Source organism: Phocoena sinus, chromosome 4 (genome assembly GCF_008692025.1).
Source record: "Phocoena sinus isolate mPhoSin1 chromosome 4, mPhoSin1.pri, whole genome shotgun sequence".
NCBI classification, from domain to species: Eukaryota; Metazoa; Chordata; class Mammalia; order Artiodactyla; family Phocoenidae; genus Phocoena; species Phocoena sinus.
Genome location: NC_045766.1, coordinates 143,178,919 through 143,199,434, shown reverse-complemented (window position 1 = coordinate 143,199,434; position 20,516 = coordinate 143,178,919). Strand labels below are relative to the sequence as shown.

The 20,516-nt window shown below is 52.0% G+C and overlaps 1 protein-coding gene across 7 annotated transcripts in view; it reads right to left on the bottom strand.

Annotated features, from left to right (window-relative positions):
- Nucleotides 1-250: 250 nt before the first annotated feature.
- Nucleotides 251-20,516, bottom strand: part of PKNOX1 (PBX/knotted 1 homeobox 1) — a 49,923-nt gene continuing 29,657 nt past the window's right edge. For 4 of the 7 annotated variants that reach the window (XM_032630053.1, XM_032630050.1, XM_032630051.1 and 1 more), the window contains 6 exons: nucleotides 18,661-18,760; nucleotides 17,671-17,768; nucleotides 11,873-12,001; nucleotides 8,129-8,205; nucleotides 5,799-5,971; nucleotides 251-3,472 (listed from right to left, as the gene is read on the bottom strand). In XM_032630053.1, coding sequence (XP_032485944.1) covers nucleotides 3,261-3,472; nucleotides 5,799-5,971; nucleotides 8,129-8,205; nucleotides 11,873-12,001; nucleotides 17,671-17,768; nucleotides 18,661-18,760 — 789 coding nt within the window. In that variant the 3' untranslated portion in view covers nucleotides 251-3,260. The remainder of the gene's footprint in view (nucleotides 3,473-5,798; nucleotides 5,972-8,128; nucleotides 8,206-11,872; nucleotides 12,002-17,670; nucleotides 17,769-18,660; nucleotides 18,761-20,516) is intronic. The other 3 variants (XM_032630055.1, XM_032630054.1, XM_032630049.1) reach the window with 2 other exon arrangements.

Here is a 20,516-nt window from a genome sequence, read left to right as displayed (position 1 = left end):
AAAAACAAGTAAAAACTTTCCAGTTTTTCTCCTGGAAAACCAATGACGACCTGAAGAAACTTAGAAAAGATTCTTGAAAATGTAAATGGGCCTGAATGTGCCAGGGCGGTGCAATCCTAATTTTAAGAATGTGCAGGGGTCACAACGGACCCCAAGTGCCACCAGCAAACATGTCAACATCTGAATGTTGCTCTTAAAATGGAAAAGCAGCTGCGGTGACACGAACTTTAGAAAATAAAACGTCCATGAAGCATGTTTCTGTTTTTAATTTTTTTGCTTTGATAAATCAGTTGCTTCACAAAAATCCCTTTCAAAGACAACAATCCAAGAAAACAATTGTTACAGTATTCACATTTAAAGATTGTCAGTTCACAGACCAAACAACTGAAACGGGAGGATGGCGGAGTTATTCCTGTCCCTAACTGCCAGAGGTGGGCCGTTCTCACCTTCCGGGGATGTCTGAGCTTGTCTAAAAGAAATAGTGCTCCAACACTTTCTCGCCCAGGTAAGAGTCGGGTCACGGGCAGTTTATGCAGAGATGACTCCCGGGACCCTCGGGGCTGAGGTTCCAGCATCAGGGCTCTGTGGTCTGTGAGCCAGCTGGGGCCGGGGCCCATCTCACTTTGCATGCTGGATAAATGCTTACACTGTCTTATTTCTGGAATCAAAACACGGGAAGCTCCGTTAGTGCAGCAGCTGGAGCGTGGCCAGGGCACGGACCAGCCGTCCGCTACCGGCTCACGAGCTGAGCAGCAGGTAACACACCGCGCTTAACCTGGGTCTCAAACCACCGTCAAAAGCATCCTTCACAGGGAAAGAATTTACCAAAAGCAAAGTCAAGGTCGAACTTGTTCATTTAAAATGAAAGCTCAACGGGGTCGTGCTCTCACCGATGCTCTCAAAAATCCGAGGGCTGGAAAACGGGTATTTATTAGGCACCAAGTGACCACCAATACGCCGGGCAGCGGTTAACAGTCTGCCTGTCGGGTTAAAATCCCCTTGGTTACTCAGGGGAAGGGCTTAAAGGAACCTCAGGCTGTGTCCAGAGCGTCCTCTCTCGAGTGGGCTTCATCCTTGTCCTCTGACTGTGGCGAGCAGCACGCAGACTTCGGCTGGAGGGAGTGTGGCCGAGACCCCGGGCACCGACGGCTGGACCCCCACGCGGCCCCGCGTGAGCGCTGCCGTGGCCTGTGCAGCACGCATCCCGGGACAGGATTTCTGCTGCGGGGAAACGCGGATCTGGAGCGACCACCTGCCCCTGTCACTGATCTGAGCCCAAGGGCAGAGGGATGGGGCGGGGCGCAGGGCGGGGGGGGGGGGGGGGGGGGGGGGGGGGGGGGGGGGGGGCGGGGGGAGGGAGGCGGTGGGAGGGAGGGGCTGGCCGGCTTCCACAGGGCCTCGTCTTAAATTCTAACTTCGTTGGACTTCAAATGATCTTTTAAACTGGTGTAGACTTGACTTAAAACATTTGAAATTGTTTACAGATGAGGGACGCAATAGCTGCTTTAAAATGTTATTTTCTCCCCCAAAAGAGTCGAGAATCAAGTTTTTCTTTTAAATCTCCTGAAATATTTTAAAAGAAATTCCTGTGTTTCTTGCTTCCTTCATGAGTTACCTAGGAAGTGCTCTCCTATGAGTAACTGTAATTATTAATAATTTCGGGGGGAAAGTCAGTTCCAGAAAACAACCCGCACCAGCTCAGAACACCCCCACGCAGCCTTGGTCCACAACCAGTTACTGTCACTGCTTCTCAGGAACTGACGACCTTCCCCGACCGTAAGACCGTCCTTGAGAAGTGCGCTGAGCTTGACGGTAACACAAAGATTTCCTCCGTGAAACCAGGGCCTCCGTTTCCTCTCTGAGGAAAAGCCCCACTCGAAAGCAAACCAACGGAAACAAATCAAAACCCAAGGAAACAAACCCAGTCTGCTCTTGCGGTTCGTCTGGTCACCAGGAACCGAAGTCCCAACACTACTCCAGATCTGATGTGATCAAGTCAGAGGGAAGGACCACGTGCAGGAGAGAACACCGACCCCAGGACCAGCGTGAGACGCGGCGGCAGGAGGGCCACCGTCACCCCATCCTCCAGGCCCCGCTCGTTCCCGCCCCGCAGGGGATGTTTGTTAATCGTGTAACAAAGCCGAGGGCTTGCTCTTTACCCCGGCTCCGAGCCAGCGGGATAGAGGACACTTCATATTAGTTTATCATAAACATTCTACACGTTAACATATGGCTGACTAAAAAATTCTAAAACAACACCCAGCTAACATGGTACACTAACCATTTAACTGTGGTCAAATTTAAATTAGACTGAAATATGTCAGTAAGAGCTTTTAACTGACCACTGGCTACCATTTCTTAACTTACCTAAGCTCTACTTAGCAAGTACCTTTAGGTGCATGTTTAAGGTAAGTGTAGGATGCAATCCGAGCATTTACGGATAGACTAAAATTTGAAGATATCAAAACTTCATTACACGGCTGTTTCTTTCATAGGAGTAAATGTAGATCGCTACCCTGGGACAGCAGAGAGCCATGGAAGGCTAGCTAACTCTGGGCAGGTTCGTCAAATTTGGTCAATTCAGAACATTCCAGATTGAGACAGTGGGCTTGTACTGTTTCTCCTCTAGAAGTTTTATCCTCGATATAGTCATAATCCAATTCATAACGAATTTATAAAAATAGCTTTTTATCCAATAATTCCAGCAAGGTAAAAATAGGAGTTTCTTTTCACATACAGCAAATGACACAGGCTCACGGAACACGAGCGAACGGAACCACATTTGACTCGCCATACATTCGCCACCGGGTCGCACGCGGTTTATTGCTGTGTGCTGTCATCCGCCTCGCCGTGGCAGTTTTCAGGGCCAGAAGCTTCTTCCTAATCCACGGGCTCCGTAAATAAACCAGCCCACTGAGACCTGCTTTCACCACAGAGCTAAATTAAAACTGCATGATTTTCTAAAAAATGGCAGCACTATTCCTTAATCTAGTCGGGGGTCCAGGGGGCGGGGGAGGGGGTCTGTCATTCATCATACTTTTAGCGTTAAACCTTGAAAGAATTTCCTTAAAAACACACACACACACGCACACACACGCACACACACACCTTGAAAGAAGTCGCTGCACCAGCAAAGACGCCCTGGAAGCTTACTAGGAAATACAAAAGTGCACTCTTCTATGCCTACATATAAAACATATTAGAAATAAAACTGTGTAAAATGTTTGCTGTGCCAACTATAAAACGCGGGGCGGGCGGCCCTACTGCAGGGAGTCGCTGTTCTCCAGCACCAGCCCGCCCAGGTGGCCGGGCGCCAGCGCCGCCCCGCCGTCCCCCGTGCTGTCCACCGAGTCGTCCTCGCTCTGCTCGGCCATCATCACCTGCTGTACCGCCAGCGTGGCCCCGTCCGACGACAGGGACTGCAGGCTGTCCACGTTCATGCCCACGGGCGCGGTGATGGTCACGACGGCTCCTGCGGCACAAGGCGGCTGTCACCACACCATCGGCGCTCGGATGCCAACTGTTACCCCTCGACCTGTGGGGCCGGGCTGCCCGACCTCCCGCGAAGCCCCCTGCACGTTCCTGGGACCATCCGCAGGGAGTTAAGGACCCGTGTCTCTAGGATGGGCCCCAGACCCTGCGCGGCTAAGCTCTCAGTCTACAGAGGGTCCGAGGGTCAGGACGGTAAAGGGCACAGATGCCCGGGGCGCAGAGCGAGCGCCACACAGAGGACAAGAGACCCGGGATACGTGGGAGAGGCCTCGAGACAACAAAGCGGGGAGACAGGGTGGGAGGACTGGGTCAGAGGAAGGCAGGCCGGTCTGAGACGGAGACGGAGAACCTGCGACACGCGTTCCTGCTCCCCCAGCCAACAGCGGAGGGGGGAGAGCACCAAGGGCCCGCGAGCGGGACGCCGATGAGACACGCTGGGCCGAGGACGGTGCTGCGCTAGGGAACCCCACATGGTGGGTCACACGTGCCCGTCCATAAAAATCTGCACAGCACCAGCGGGTGAAGAAAGCAAGAAGATGTCATCTGTGGTTTACATAATTCATGTAGCGTTACGTTTAGGAAACTTTTAAAAATGATTCATTCATGCATTCATTCTTGTCTGTGCACAGACCACGGCATCAGACATGCACTGGGAGCCTCCATGGGAAACTGGTACTAAGGGTTGTCTCTGGAGAAGATAAGAAGCCAGGGTGGAGGAAAGATTACTTCTCACTGGATGTCCTTGCCTGAAGTTCTTCCCCAGTAGATAGGTATTGCCTTTTCCAGGAGCGGGGCAAGGGAGGGGGAGAGAGAGGAAAAAAACCTTTCTAACTAATCCTTGAATTAAAAAGGAAAACAAAAACGGAAAATACAAATGATTTAAGTATGAAGGTAAAACCACTGCCTATCAAAACCCAAATAAAGAAGCCAAAGCTTTACAGGCACATCCCGTGAGGGGCCCATTCCGAGCCCACAGCCAGCCCGGCTCTGGGACACCCTGAGCATTGGCAGAGGACAGACGAGCGCATGTGCGCAGGAAACAACCGAGGCCAGGAAGAGAATCAGCCCCAAAGATCACAGAGCACAGTGTCCAGAGCTGGCAGAGCTGGACTGGACACACCCTGAAGCACAGGCCCTGGGCCGGGCACTGACAGGTCTTGCCTCTGTCGAGGGGGAAAAGCAGGCCAGGACCCAGCACTGCCGGGACCACCAGGCAAGAACCAATTGCAAAAGCAAAGCCCAAGAGGATCAGAGAGTGCCGAGTAACCCAACTGCTAGAACATAGCTCAGGAAGACCCAGAGCGATAGGGAAACACCCATCCCCCGATAAGGTCACACCCACAATGTCTGGCCTCTAGTCAAAGATTACCAGGCACGCAAACAGGCAGGAAAACAACCCATAATGAGAATTCAGTCAACAGAAACGAGCCCAGAGCTGACAGATGTTACAAGTAGCAGAGGAGGTCATCAAAACAGTTACTGGCCACTGTGTGCTGTTTGTTCAAAACTTCAGTAGACCGCGAAAGATACAAAGGCTCCCATGGAGCTTCTAGACAACGTCCAACAGGAGAAACACAGGGATGGGGTCAGCGGAAGATTAAACGTCACGGAACACGAGACCGGAGAAGCTTAAGAATAGAAACAGAGAAACTACCCAGGATGAAACAGAGAAGAAGAATCCAAAATCCTGGAGAAAGCAGCAGTAACTGTGTGAGTTGTAACGCCCTATCATAGGGACAAGGCGAGGGGAGCTCAGAAAATATATTTGAAGAAATAATGGCCCCAAACTTTCCCAACTGAATAACAGTAAAGTGCTGAGTGGAAAACGTAAGAGGAGAACGAGAAGGTAAGAATGCGATAATAACACAACTTATTACATTTAAAAATACACACACGCAACCATCTGAAGTGTGAGGAACTCACGCACACAGAAGATGCTCGTCAACTAAACACAGAAAGAGCGGCTCATAATGAGGGGACGCAGGTCAAAGGGAAGAAGAAAAGCTGGATGAGGGCCGCAGGGACATAAAGGGTGAAGCGCCAGGCGGTGAGCGCACGACACGTCCACTCCCTGCACCGAAGCAGGAGGGACAGAAAGAGGCGGGAGGGACCTCGGGGGACCGGCCTTGGACCCAGCTCTCCCGGGCACACCTGCACCCCTAACAAGCGCCCGGACCAGTGCTCTCTCAGGGTCAGATGCAGAAAGACCACTGCCTGCCCTTGGTTCACAGCCTCACACACCCCCAGCCCCCAGGACAGCGGCCGCCCACTGGCTGCGAGGGCACAGGCCCAGGCCCGGTTCCCACCTTCGGACACAGTCAGCTCGCTGGCAGCTGGCTGTGCGGCTCCTGAGGCGATGGAATCGGGCCAAAACCTCTGGACGGGTCTGTTCTGAGCAGTTTTCTTCTTTGTTTTTGGAGTTTCTGAGCAACTGGAATCCAACATCGGCTGCAGGATTCGTCTTCTTGCATTGATGAACCTGCGTGCAGGAAACAGGTCAAAACGGCCTTTCCGAGGCCGCCCAAGGCAGTAACAGGCCCGCCTGACAAACCACACGAGCAGAAACATGTATTCCCTGTTAGGAGAAGCACTCCGAGTGACGACACGCATATTATCTAAATGTCCAGAGAACAGGGCTGCTTTTCAAGAGATTCATCTGAGTAAAGACCAACTCTTCCACGGTGCCTTTCTTCCACTTTAACCGATGTTTCCCTGTTGGTGAAATTGCTATTCATAATGACACTGATGATACTGTCAAAGTTGTGAATGTGGCATGATTTTCTCTGAGGAAGAGAAAGGTCAAAGCAGCAAAACTACATGCCCTGCAGTCTCGTGACGCCCGAGGCCTTGCAGGCTGTGCGTCTCTTATCTGAGGACCCCACCCGGCCGAGCCCTGAGTGTGGACAGATGTCCGGCTCTGAGGTTGCCTAACTTCAAAGTCCTAAGATTCAAAAACATCTACAATTGCACTAGGACATATTCTAATAATACAAGTGACTGGGCTGGCGCCTCAGAGCTTCGTTCAGCGTCGATCTCCGGTCCCTGCAGCTGAGCGCGAGCTGGACTCCCCGGAAGCTCACCGCCGACCCCAGCGCCACCTGGGAAGGGACACCCGCTGCTACCTTTCAATCTGTCTCTTTATCCATCTTTGTCAAAGCTGCTACGAGGCAGAGGCATAAGCTAACGATGAGTGTTGTCCAATCTCGCTCCAAGATATAATTTTTGCAAATATAAAAGGAAAGAAAGTCACAAGAGGGAAAAATAGCTTCAAATATTAACTAAAAGACTTTAGAAAGTTTAGAATTTATAAAAGTCATGTTTTAAACTGTGGTGAATTTCAAAATTAAAAGCTGAGGTCAAACCTTCTAGATAAGACAATTCTCTTAAGACAGCAGAGGAACAACTTAGGGAAGGGCAGGGAGCCCACGAATGAGGAACAAATAGCGAGGGAAGGCTGATGGGCGACAAACACATCAGAACAGCCAGAGATGCACCTCTGCGTCTCTCATCCCTCAATCCATCCATCACTAAACCACACACGGTCTCTACGTGGGACCGCGTGAAAATAACGGAGAGCACGCTAAGACATTACAAAACTCACAGCTACACGGTACTCGAAACCTTTGAACTCTTGTTAACACTCTATCTAAAAGATCTAACAGGAGCTAATTCAAAGAGTATGGTCTATTATGGCTACCTAAGTAAAAAATACTGGGCCAAACGCCAGATACTAGAAATACTCGATGCAACGCCAAAGCATACCTCCTGCATACACAACTGCCCAAAATGGAAGATTTTATCGTTTATATTGGAACTCACCTGACCTTCAAGTTTAAATTTTAACAGTTAAAATGAAAAGATAACAATGTTTACAAGTGGTAGAATCTGTATTTCCTTTTCTTTTACACGAGCCAGTTTCATTAACCTGAAATCAATTCCTCCATCTGAATAAGAAGTAGATAAAAATGAGGCAAATGCCTGCCAGGCAGAATGCAAGTGCACACCTAGACCTCAACGCCGCCGCTTAGTGGTGTGAACGCCTCTTACGTAAGGGAAAAACCATCACGGTCAGGGTCCGAGCGTCCACACTGCCATGTGACACAAGAAGCGGAACAGGGTGTTTCATAAAGAAACACTTCCCTCTCAGGACCCTGAGGCCTGCTGTGGGGCAGGACCACCGCGCGGCCGGCCGGCCGTGGGACTCCCTCCCCCAGTCACTGCTGAACAAGTGACACGGGTTTCAAAAGGTGTGAGGGGTGCGGAGGGGCCCCCAGCGGGGAGGGGAACTCACCTCGGCCGTCCACCGCCCAGAGGAGCTCGTCCACAGAAACATGGTGTTTCTGAGTGGAGGCTGGGGTGAGGGGCGCTGGCTAATGCCCTGGAGAAACCCATCTCTAATCGAGGGGGGGGATGTCGGCAAAAGGCCCTTAGTGGGGTACCGAGCATTGAAAATTTAAGGTGAAAGTGTGTGTGATTTATGCTTACCTGGCTGCCACTGATTCCAGCCTCCGATAACACAGGAACGCTAGTTAAAAGAACTCATGTGCTTCAACCAAAATTTACTACCTATTGGCGTCAGGACCGCCAGGTGCTCTGTGTGCGGACAGCACCGCTTCAGAAGGCAGGCACAGCTTACCAGTTGTTAACCTGGAGTAGTGTCAAATTTGTCTGAGCAGCAATCTGTTTTTTCTCATCTTCTGTCGGGTAGGGATGCTGAAAATAAAAAGAAGGGTCACCGTGAGCTCCAGCTTTTAAGAAGGAACTCAAGACCATCCTGGTGAAACAGAAGCACACAAACAGTCGTCAGTAAAAACCAGCATCGAGGGTGCTTGCAGCTAAAACCAACTTCAGCCTCATCATGTTTTCCAGAAATGCCTGAGACAAATGAAGCCTTCCTCCCAGCGGCCCAAGAGCACAGGTGTGGCAGCAGCCAGTGAAAGCCCAGGCAGCGGTGTGACGCAGACAGGAGTCCGCACGCTCAAAGGCCACGGCGAAGGGAAGGGCGCGGGGAGCGCAGAAGGGCTCCTGGGCTGCACCAGCTGCTGCTCTAAGCACCCGACACAACCTATGGCTTTTGTATCAACGTTACAGGTGTAACTCAAGGACCATAAACCGCATCCATTTAAAGCAGATAAATGGCTGAGTTTCGACCCACAGCAAGACAGAGCGTGCAGGTCACCCCTGTACACCCTACGGAGATTCACTGATTCCTCACGGTCACAGAGCTGCCGCCACCTTGATGCTACGACGAGGAAACTGAGCAGGGCAGTGCACACCCTCCCCGCATCCTGGGCCGGCTGAACAAGAGGAGGCAGGAAGCAGATGGGGCTGCTCCAGGCCGTCACATTCAGGCGACACGTTTCCGTCACGGGAAGCGCCGGCATGAGCTGACACTGGGATGCACGGGTGTCACCTACGGCGTCGCCAGACTCGCGTGTGCGGCTGGCAGAGAACTGAACTGAGGGCTGGGGACGGGGTGTCTGCTATTTACTCTTCATTTCACGTATGACTGAAATATTTCACTCAGAAAAAGCCAAAAGTATAATAAATACAGACACACCTAGGAAATACTGCAGGTTCAGTTCCAGACCACCTCAGTAAAGCGAATATTGCGATAAAGCGAGTCACGAATTTTTGTGTTTCCAAAAATGTTATATAAAAGTTATGTTTAGGCTCTACTGTAGTCCATGAAGTGTGCAGTAACATTACATCTAATAGAACAATGTACATACCTTATTTTAAAAAACTTTATTGCTAAAAAATGCTAACCGTATCTGAGCCTTCTTGCAAAAGTCACGTCACAGATGACTGAGCACAGATCATCATATCAAATATAATAATAATGGAAAAGTTTGAAATATTGAGAGAATTCCCAAAATGTGACACAGAGATACAAAGTAAGCAAACGCTGTTGGAAACAATGGCACCGATAGATGTGATCCACGCAGGGTTGCCGCAAACCTTCAGTTTGTGAAAAACGAACATCTGAGAAGTGCAACAAAGTGCAGTATGCTTGTACCAAAATTCACAGACGCACCAGAGGAAAACAATTTCTATCTGCAGTAATAAACAACTTCTCCAAGGTCGGTTACCATCTGCCTGTAGAAACCAGTACGACATTCACTCTAAAACTTGCACGCGCTGAAGGCCCTTATTTTGCACCGAGCAGGACCCCAGGGAGTGACTGGCACCGACAAAGTAAGGAGGTGGGGGTCTCTTTTGCTTTTTAAGCGAACACTCCATGCGTCCGGAAGGGCACTATGCCTTCTGGGATATATAACCGCATTTATCTCAACAGCAGTGGTCCCACTCCTCACACTAACCCACAGTGACTCACTTTCATTCTACAGGTGAGCATCTGGCCCCAAGGGAGAGTTTATGGAAACAGAAATATTGTTCTTGTCCTTTAAAAAGCTCGTAAAATAGGGGCTTCCCTGGTGGCGCAGTGGTTGAGAGTCCGCCTGCTGATGCGGGGGACACGGGTTCGTGCCCCGGTCTGGGAAGATCCCACATGCCGCGGATGCGGCTGGGCCCGTGAGCCATGGCCGCTGAGCCTGCGCATCCGGAGCCTGTGCTCCACAACGGGAGGGGCCACAACAGTGAGAGGCCTGCGTACTGAAAAAAAAAAAAGCTCGTAAAATAAAAAGGGGGCAGGAAGCAAGTACACAAACCAGAAAACAAAACAAAACAAAACAAAAAACCCACCAAAAGAGTAATGAGTGCTGCCTAGAGTGTCAGGAAAACTACAAGCAGAGGACAGTATTTCAGAGAAATGAGGTCAAGAAGAAGACACAGGAAATGCTTCACAGGAAAAAAAAAAAAAGGCATTTTAATTGAACCTCTGAGCAGGGTCTATTTTAGAAATGATTAAAACATTAAAGGAAACTTAACAGGAAAATACCCAATTCCATCACTTACTTGTGTTGTAGTCCCATCACTACATTACAGACACATTTATCGGTTGTAATACTCACAATGTATTTTGAAACACGTACGTTCTACTTTTTCACTTACGTCCACGTACCTACAGCTTCCTAGTGCTTCTGGCCCTCGCTTATCGCGTTAACTCGCTGTGCAACCTCTCTAACGCACACACCAACCCATTTCCCATCGTGGCAGCAAACAGCACTGCCACATTGATCCTAAACGTCTCCACTGCGCGTGCCCCTCGCTAGGACCAGCTTCTAGGCGGGGTCGCACTGCCGATGACCACCGCGTTCTCCCGCGGCACGTGAGCCGCCCCCTCCGGGCCGGGGCACAGCCCGCAGAGCCCAGCTCCGGGCAGAGGAAGGGGTCTCAGCAGCGACCAGGGCCAAACCCCAGGGGGACTGGAGGCAACAGCCGGGTGAGGACGGAGGCGGGCGCCCAAGCACGGACGCGGCCGCAGCCCGGGCGGGGGGCGCCCCCAGGGGCAAAGGGGCGCCGCGGAGACCCGAGGGCACCACGGCGCACGAGGTGGAGGCGGGGAGGCCGGGGCAGTGAGGACGCGGCCGCAGCGGGTGACGGCAGCAATGACGCCCAGGCGCAGGTCCGGGCCGACCAGCTCAGCCCTCAGGAGCGGCCGGGCCGGGGCTGCGGATGGACAGGTCCGCGGAAAGGGGTTTCTCCCTCCCGGCCCTCCAGACCCTCTGGACCTCCGCATCCGCCCGCACGCCGCCTGGGCCCCTCCCTCTGCCCGCACAGGCCGTAACCCAGTGGTGTGCCCACCCTCCCACCTCCATCCTACCGCGCCCCCCGGGGCAAGCCCGGTCCTTCCCAACGCAGCAGCAGCGAGAAGGCTGTCACTCCTGGAAGCTACTCGCGGTCACACCCTCCGCCGAGGTCGGGGGCGTGGGGACTGGGGCTCAGGCGGGGAACCAGCCAGCCTTCCCCAGAAATCGGTGGACAAGCGTGCACCCTGAGACAGGACGGCTTCAGGGGGACGTGCCGAGGTCCAGGTGAGGAAAGGGGGCGCGCAGCCTAAGGCACACCAAGCTCCCCTTCACGGTCACGGCCACGTGCCGCCCCTCCGTCCACAAGCTCGACTCCTCATCTCCCTCCCAAATCCAACGTATCAAACATCGCTACTTTCCAAGGTTTTGCCCCAGAGCACCTCTTCTCTGCCCACTTCTCTAATCAACCTCACCTCCCTGCAGGCACCCTCCACGGGTAGTTTCTCTCACGGGCGCGTACCGTTAACATCAGCTGAACTTACTCCCTGTCACCAGTTTTTGGGTAACCCTCCCTTCTGTCCTGTGCTCGACCCATCATGGACAGTCAACAGAACACCGATTCTTAAACCCAGGCCTACCAGCCCACATAAGTCCATTTTTTCTAGAAAATAAGCCAGAAAGAAAGCATCACGGAGGTCTGGCTAATTGCAGAGCACGTGTGTCCTCACCCCGATGTGCTGGAAGAGCCAGGACCTCATCACATTGGTGGCGTGCTTCGGCAGGACCCCCCTCTTGTTCTTAGATGAACCGTCATCTTGATGCAAGATGCTGAGATCCTGGTTTAACTGTAACTGAAGCTTTTAAACAATTGAAAAATAACGTTAGAAAGCATAGAAAATGATGACATATCCAAGTCGCTTATGAGTGCAGGTGTAGAGAATAACCAAGGATCTTACAGCTAAATGTCTTATTTACAGGAAAGGCATAAACACTGGGATCCTGTAGGGCTGATTTTCCGAGGATGTGGCCCCTCGCGTTGTAACCCTTTACACTCGCGTCTCAGCCGCGCAGGGGCCCCGTCTGGCGATGCAGGTGGGACGGGCACCGAGAAGCCCCGAGTGTCCCTCCCTGCACGCAGCCGAGCCCCGCCCTCACACACACTTGTCCTCAGCTTGTCTCCTCTGGCGACAGATGAGACAACAGCCCATTTCCTGGCCTGGAGCAGGATTCAAGCAACCGACAAGGATGGACAGGGAAGCTGGAAGGGCCACTAACTAGAGGAGCCCGTCCAGGAGAGAAAGAAACACACAAAGTGCGGACAGAGCGACCACAGAGCAGAGGGGCCAAGGCGATGACCTCTGCCCAGACGGCTCCACGGCCACTCAAGACACTGCCCCCCTCACCCTGAGAAGAGCCTGAGATACAGCCTGTTCATTCCATCTCGGAAGGAGAGGACACGTGTGTAACTCCCCTTAGATGAGCGGCCGTCCGCTCACACAAACACGAGGAAAGAGCATCACGCCCCACACGTCCAGCCAGGGGCTGCAGAGATGGTGCCAGCGTCGTTCATCCCCCAGACCAGGGAGAAAACCAACACCCCCCGCGCTGGGGCCTCCACACAGACACATCAGGGCCTCTCCACTGTGATCCATGCTTTACCTTAGAACTTCTGTGTGACCACCTAGAGGGGTGGGACAGGGAGGGTGGGAGGGAGGCTCAAGCGGAGGAGATATGGGGGTGCACGTGTGCATACGGCTGATTTGCTCCGTTCTACAACAGAGACTGACACGGCATTGTGAAGCAACTGCGTTCCAATAAAGATGTGCTAAAAAATAAAAGTAAGTAAGCATCAACTTCTGTAGGTCGGTTTCAGTATAATAGAGTCATAAACATAATTTACAGGATTTGGAAGTTCATTTTGGAGAGGTATCTATTATTTGTTCTTCCTCTAGATTTACATCATTTTGGATAATTCTTTAAAAGACTGAACACCAACATCTAAACAGACAGAATTTATGACTTAAAGGAGACATTACAACCACTAACTATACCTAAAATTTCTTAAAACCTAAGATTATCACTAAGGGCATAACCGTTTTCTGGAATGCATGTGTTTGTTCATTAAAGGACTGAACAGTATTTTTTTTTAAAGATTGATTAATTTTTGGCTGCGTCGGGTCTTAGTTGAGGCATGAGGGATCTTTCGTTGCAGCGCTCAGGCTTCTCTCTAGTTGTGGCGTGCGGGTTTTCTCTCTCTGGTTGGGGCGCGCAGGGTCCAGGGCGCGTGGGCTCTGTAGTTGGCGGCACACAGCCTCTCTCGTTGAAGCACGCGAGCTCAGTGATTGTGGCACGCAGGCTTAGTTGCCCCGCGGCATGTGGGATCTTAGTTCCCCGACCAGGGACCGAACCCGCGTCCCCTGCACTGGAAGGCGGATTCTCTACCACTGGACCGCCGGGGAAGCCCCGAGGACTGAACAGTACTAAGCAAACGCCTGTATGCTCACACTTGTGTGCAACAGGAAAAAGAATGAAAAATGGGCTTTTAAAACTAGACCCACTAGGGCCAAAAGGGAACCTGTCCGCGTTTGCCGCAATTTAATACATGACCTTCTTCATGCAATGTGACATGTTTTCCAGTTTTAGTGTTCTTCATGCAATGTGACATGTTTTCCAGTTTTAGGGTTGCTTTTTTTGTGCAGGGTTAAAACAAATGTGGACCGTGAACAGGGAAAGTGACAGCTGGCCACGTGACTCGACCTCACAGATGCCACCAAGGGGGCCTGGGGAGGCCAACGAAGCCGAGGGCCTGCGGGGGGACCGGCCAACCGGCCCACCGCCCTCCAGCAAGGCCGAGCCTGCGCGTGGCAGGGGGATTTAAAAGCCTAGGAAACTGGGTGAAAACCCATTTAAGAAGCAGTGGGGCCCCCATACCACTCCCCATCATTCTCTGCGGGTGACTGATCTGCCCCCAGCCCTGCAGAGACTCGGGGTCTCTTTCCCAAAGAAACAGACCAGAGGCTGAAGACCGAGCATAGGTCGAGGGTGGGAGGAGGGGCGAGGCCAGAATGAGGGTGAAGAAGATCTGCACACAAGGTGGGAGACCCCGCCCACTCCTGCCCCTGCAACTATGCTTCCGCCCCAAGCCAGAGATCAGAGTCCTGCTCTGGGGAAATGAAGGAAGAAAAGGCTGAGGGAGCGCAGAATTTGGAGGCCAGGCCACAGAGGAGCCGGCCCGCCAAAGCGCAGCACCTGACGAGCACCAAAGAGCATTCCAGTGCCTCGTGTTTACATTTAGAAGGACAGCCAACTGCCCCCGAACACTTGAACGCCTCCATCACAAAAAGCCAACAGCAAAGCAAATGAATGGTATGACGTGCGGGAAACAGGGCAAGTGCAGAAAGCAAAGCACACGCCAACCATCCGTCAACCAAGGGTAGCAGCACAGTGGGTAAAGAGGAGCCTCAGAAATTACAACCACACTGAAATGTAAAACCTAACAGATGCGTTGGAAGATAAACCATCCATGAACCAAGAGTAGGAGAGTACAGTGGGCAAAGAGGAGCCTCAGAAATTACAACCACACTGAAATGTAAAACCTAACAGATGCGTTGGAAGATAAAAGGCAAGTTCTCGAAAGTAGATAGAAAGTAGACAATGGGAATACAAATGTAAAAATACAGAAAAATCAGGAGACTCGGTTCAGAAGGTCTAGCGTCCGATCAGTAAGGGCTCTGGAAGGAGAGAATGTGCCGGGTGGGGGCGGGGGCAGGGCTGTCACAGAGAGTTCAGGAAAATGTCCCAGCCTCAAGGACACGAGGTCCCCGGCAGTGCCCAGCGCAGCCGACAAACAAGACCCGCGCCAAAAACTCGGGAAAGAGACGCGTCTGACAGAGGAGAAAACACCAAAGACGGGAAAGCGGAGCTCACACTGACCTTCTCGAAGGCAGCGCGGCTGCTGGAACACACTGACGGCGCCCGGGGAGCCCCTTCCCGACCTGGAATCGTACATGCAAACCAACTGCGTGTCAAGGATGAGACCAGGTCACTTCTAGGTTTGCTAAGTCCCAACACGAGGCACCTCCCACACACGTTTTCTCCGCAAGTTCTCGAAGGGGCAGTGAAGCCTAGAAAGTAGAAGACGTGGGCTCGCGGAGAAGGGGCTCCTCAGGGTGTGGCGCCGGATGCCCGACGTGCGACGCCCGGCCGAGGTGGAGACCAGGAGGCCGAGAGCCTCGAGGCCACGCGGCCCCGACCAGCTACCTGACAGGGACACCAAAAGCATGCTAGGCATCCGTGAGGATTCAGCCGCCGACGCCATGGAAACCGTGCGCGGGGGGGGGGGGGGGGGGGGGGGGGGGGGGGGGGGGATGGGGGACGGGGGACCCAGCTGCTAACTCGGGCAGTGTGATCACGGTTACACACGCAGCTCAGCAGAAACCAGCATTTACACGCTCATGAGGATGTTCACAATGAAAACGCATCAGCTGCACTGTGTCTACATGGACGGCATCCTGGCCAGGGAGGGGACGGGAGAGAGCACAGCCCCCAGCAGGACAGAAAGCCCAAGCTACAGGTTGTACGGGTGAGTCAGGGGAGGGGATTTTATTTCCAACACGGAGGGAACAGCAGAAGGAATGGCCAGGAGGCCTGAAAGCGGTCGCCCAAGGGGAGAGAAGGTGAGGCTGGGAGCTGCTGAGTCTGGTCTGGGCCTCTCAGCAACGCGGGCACAGGGCGACCGGATACCAGAGTCAAGCATCACTGTAAATCGCGAAAAGGAGGCGAAAACTTGTCACACGTCAGACAACAGCACAACCCCTACTCATACGAATAACGGTTTTGTACAAATAAGACTATCCCGGGAAAGGGGAACAGGGTGGGGCGAGGAGAAATCAGTGGAATCTCACTGCCCTGGCTACTTCTTATTTTCTCGGAAAAAAATGCTTTTAAATGAGTATGTACTGCGAGCACAACGGGGGACCCTTCTGTAGAGGTGGCCCAGCCCAGGAAGAGCGTCCGGCTCCTCCGTGTGGCTGGCGCCCGGTCAGAAAACGCCCCCGTGGACAATGCGCCCGGCGCGGGGAGGGGCTGGCCACCGCCGTGCGCCGTCAGAGACAACCACGCGCTTTCCTGACCTCCAGTTTCTAGAACACAGAAGCCGTCACTGCTGAGGGACTCACCCTGTAACCACCTGCAGCCCAGCAAGAGCCCAGACGCCGGCCGGATGAGAAGGAAAACGCCCGGAGTGACCACAACAGCCCTGCAGGATCACGCACCTACACGCGCGGGCTCCCTGGTCGCAGAAGGCCCCAGCCGGGCCCCAGCCGGTCCATTTACTCGTCCGTGAAACCCCCCGCCCGCCCTGCGCGGGGCTTGTCTCTCCAGCTCCCCAGCCCTGCCACCCTGCAAGGGACAGACGCCGGGGCTGTGACGGGGCGGGGACAAGTGCAGGGTGGGCTGCGGGGTCACCGAGGACCAGAGCAGAGGCGGCTCCTGGCCAGCAGCCTCAGGGAGCAGGGGCTCCGCAGACGTGACCCAAACTCTGCACGTCTGCTGTGTAAACTCGGTGAAATTCTTCCTTAAACAGCAGAACGAATGAGCCTCCACTGTACAAGTAAGCACTGGACTTCACAGTGTTTCCTTCCGCTAAAAACAGTTCACTGTGAGGCCAGGAAACGCTCTGCAAACCAGCTTTCTGTTCCCAGCCACTGTAAATGGAAAACTTCAGGCACGGCGGGCTGGCTGGGGATGGCGGGCCGGCGCTGGGTGGCTGGGCCTGGGGGCCACCTCGTATCCTGGCCTCAGGTGTGCCCAGGCGGCCCCTGCCCCAGGCCCTCTCACACCTGCTTCTGATTTAAGAACACACTGACATCCCCAAGGCCGGGCCTCAAAGTGGTTGATGAGGATGTACAAAGCATCTGTGCAGGCCAAAGACAAAGAACAACATAAAGAATGAATCAATGGTCTTCAGTAAGAACTGATGGCGAAAACACTGCTTCTGATTTAAACCTAGTAAGTGTAAAAAATGTTAAAAATGTGTGTGTGTATCCCTAGAACGTAGAGGGGACTGGTCTCACGTTACCACAAAGGCACAGGGAGGGTGAGACGACCCCCAGGTCGGGGCACATCACGGCACTGCCAGCGCTGGCACTTCTGCCGGCCCAAGCCCACCCCCTCAGCTGGAGGCCTGGGTCGGGGTGAACTTCCGGGGGTCCGGGCAGGGTGCGTCTACACAGCCTCCGCCCTACTGAAGTGGAGACAACCACACAGCCCCACGTTAGATGGGACAGCAGTGGCCCCTCGCGGGGAGGGACCCTGGGGGACCTTTTCCTCCTTCCTTAGGCTTCTCTGAACTCTGCAACAGTGTGGAAGATGAACCGTGAAGAAGACGCATGACACCGACATTCAGGTTCACTGGAGACCGCCCGAATGGCCTTCACGCCAAGGGGACGGCTGGAGCCCGGGCCGCCTGTGCCCCCGCACCTGCGCTAACACACCCCCAAGCACCCCGCGGGGCCAGCTCACAGACCTGGGAGTTCTGGATCCGGATCGTGCCGGGCGACAGCGCCTGTGTCACTACCTGGCCTTGGGGAGTGACGACTGTGACCGGCTGATAGACTGTGCCCCCTAGAAAGGAACACGAAAAGCTGAATCACTCTCCAGTCCCAGCAATTATAACCGCTCTTCTTGGCGTGCTCACCGAAAGAACAAAATCTGTAGCTTATGAGCTTTGAAAATCATTTCGAACGGCCAACAGCACTTGGCTAGTTGACTCTTCACTTCAGCGGCGGGGCGAGGCGCATAAGCCATGGCTCCTCATGAGACAGCACAGGGCGGGGCGGCTGGGGGGTGGTCTGTGAGTCCTCTCCTTTGCTCGCCTCCATTTCCTGGCACGTATTCAAGGACTTGGCCAAAGGTGTTAGATAACAAATATTTTTATTCTAGTTATTTTTTTCATCCAACGTGCTTTCATCTTCCTGCGGAGGTTTCCCTTTGTGTGATTATGTGGAGGGTTTTAGTTTACTCTCTCCCCCTCCTTCTGTGCCCATTCCATTTTCACGATGGTTCTGTATGTGCAACGTATAAGAAAAACCATCACAGGAAGAGGACAGATTCTAGAGTTCCCTGGTGCATCCAAGACAGGTAATACTAACACTAAGGCTGCATTTTCATTTGCTTATCATCGACGTATGACGCTGTTTAAGATTTTCCAGGTGCTGCTAAGAGCACAATTAAAAACTATGTTATTTGAAATTTTCTGTTGGTTTTTGCTATACATTTTCAACTCCCATATAAAACCTTTCCTGCCAATATTTTTGAGAGGGAAACACAATTTGTATAAAATATCTGTTACTGAGAATGAACAAGAACCAGGCATTCAAAGAGCTCTAGACATTGACACTCCTGTATCGGGAACTGGCATTAATTAGAAACCATGTTGATGCACTTCTTCGTTCTAATATAAAGGACTTCTTTCTGCAAAAGCTCGAGGAAAGTGTCCCTTTTTCTGTCGCCATACCTGCCACTGTTGCCATGGTGACGTTCCCCTGCTGCAGAGCGGATGCCGGCACCACGATTCCTTGGGGGCCGAGAGTGCCCGCGATGGCGCTCTGAATCTGCTGTAAGTCATAAACACACAGCGAACGGGTTATGTTATCAGAAAACAGAAAACACATGTTTAAAACTCCAAAACACGTGGCATAATGGCATCATCAGTAAAGGAAAGACGCTTGAGGCAAAGAGCGTCGTCAGAGGACAAGCCTTCGCAAGGCTTGCGTTACAGACGCGTCTGGAAGCAAGAGGTGCCAGACTGACTGCGTGTTAAATATGATATGATCAATACTGAGACACTAGTTTCAGCTTAGCTTCCAAAAGATCATCTTTCACCTCATCAGCATACTAAACACACCCTACAGCCCTGGAGGTACAACTAGGAAGACTAAAATTACCTGATCGAGTCACACACCTTCTCCATTCAACTTGGCTCAGAGCCTTCCAAGAACCAAAGCCTCCTGGACAGGATGAGCTATTCAAAAGATGATGCCACAGGCTGGGGAGTCCCCCCCCGGGGGCACAGCCCGTACCTGCCCTTCCCACAGCACAGAGCACACCGGAGCCCCCAGTGTCCACGTCTGTGGGGTGCTGGGTCTGGGCCTGGCCTACTGCAGGCTCCATGCAAATGTCCGTAAACACCATGTCGGAGAATCTACCCATCTGAGGTCAGATGCAAATGGGCCAATGTATCCATTTCCTGTGACGGCTGGACTGGGAGCCGGCGAGGGGCGGACCTCTGCACCCGGCATCCAGCACAGGGTCTGGCACACAGCAGGCACCCAGATGCTTGAGCGGTTAAATGGCCTAAGTAGACATGCTTCAAAGACAGTTACCCTGTGGGCGATCACATCCACTTGAACGTATAAGCTTTGGTAGGTCTACGTGAAGTTTGCTACATAAACTTGGTCAGAATAAAAATTAAGCAATCCAAATCAGTATTCTAAGCTTCCACATCAAGAACCTAGAAAAAGAGGAGCCAAATGAAACCAGAGCAAGAAGGAAGGAAATAATAAAGATTAAAGCAGAAATCAATGAAACCGAAAATAGAAAAACAGAAAAATCAATGAAATAAGAGCTGCTTCTTTGCAAAGATCAACACAGTGACAAACCTCTAGTAAGACGGACAGAAAAAAAGAGAAAAAACCAACTTACCGATATCTGGAATGAAACAGGGGAGATCACTACAGACCCTGAAGATATCAAAAGATGAAAAAGGAATACTACTGTAAACAACTCGACACACGTAAATTTGACGTCTTAGACAAAATCCAACGTGAAACAGATAATCTGATTAGCCCCATAACTAATAAGGAAATGGAATTAGTAATTTTAAAACTTCCAAAAAAGAAACCTCCAGGTCTAGGTAGTGTCACTGGAGAATTCTACCAAGCATTTAAAGAAGAATTAACACAATTAACCAATTCTACACATTTCTTCCAGAAAACAGAAGAGGAGGGAACATTCTCCAATTCATTTTATGAAGCTTACACTATCCTGATACCAAACCTAGCCAAAGACTGTACCGAAAAAGATAGCTACAGACGAATATCCCTCAATATAGACACAAAAATGCTTAACAAAATTCAGGAATCTATACAAAAAGAATTACGTGCCAGGGCCAAGTGGAGTTTATTTCAGGAATGCAAGGCTTGCTCAATATTCAAAAAAATCAAGTAGTGTAACTCTACCACATTAATAGATGAAAGAAGAAAAATCACATATCAATCTATGCAGGAAAGCATTTGTCAAAATTCAGCGTAATAAAAACTCTCAGAAAAATAGGACTAGAAGGGAACTTCCTCAACCTGATAAAGAGCATCC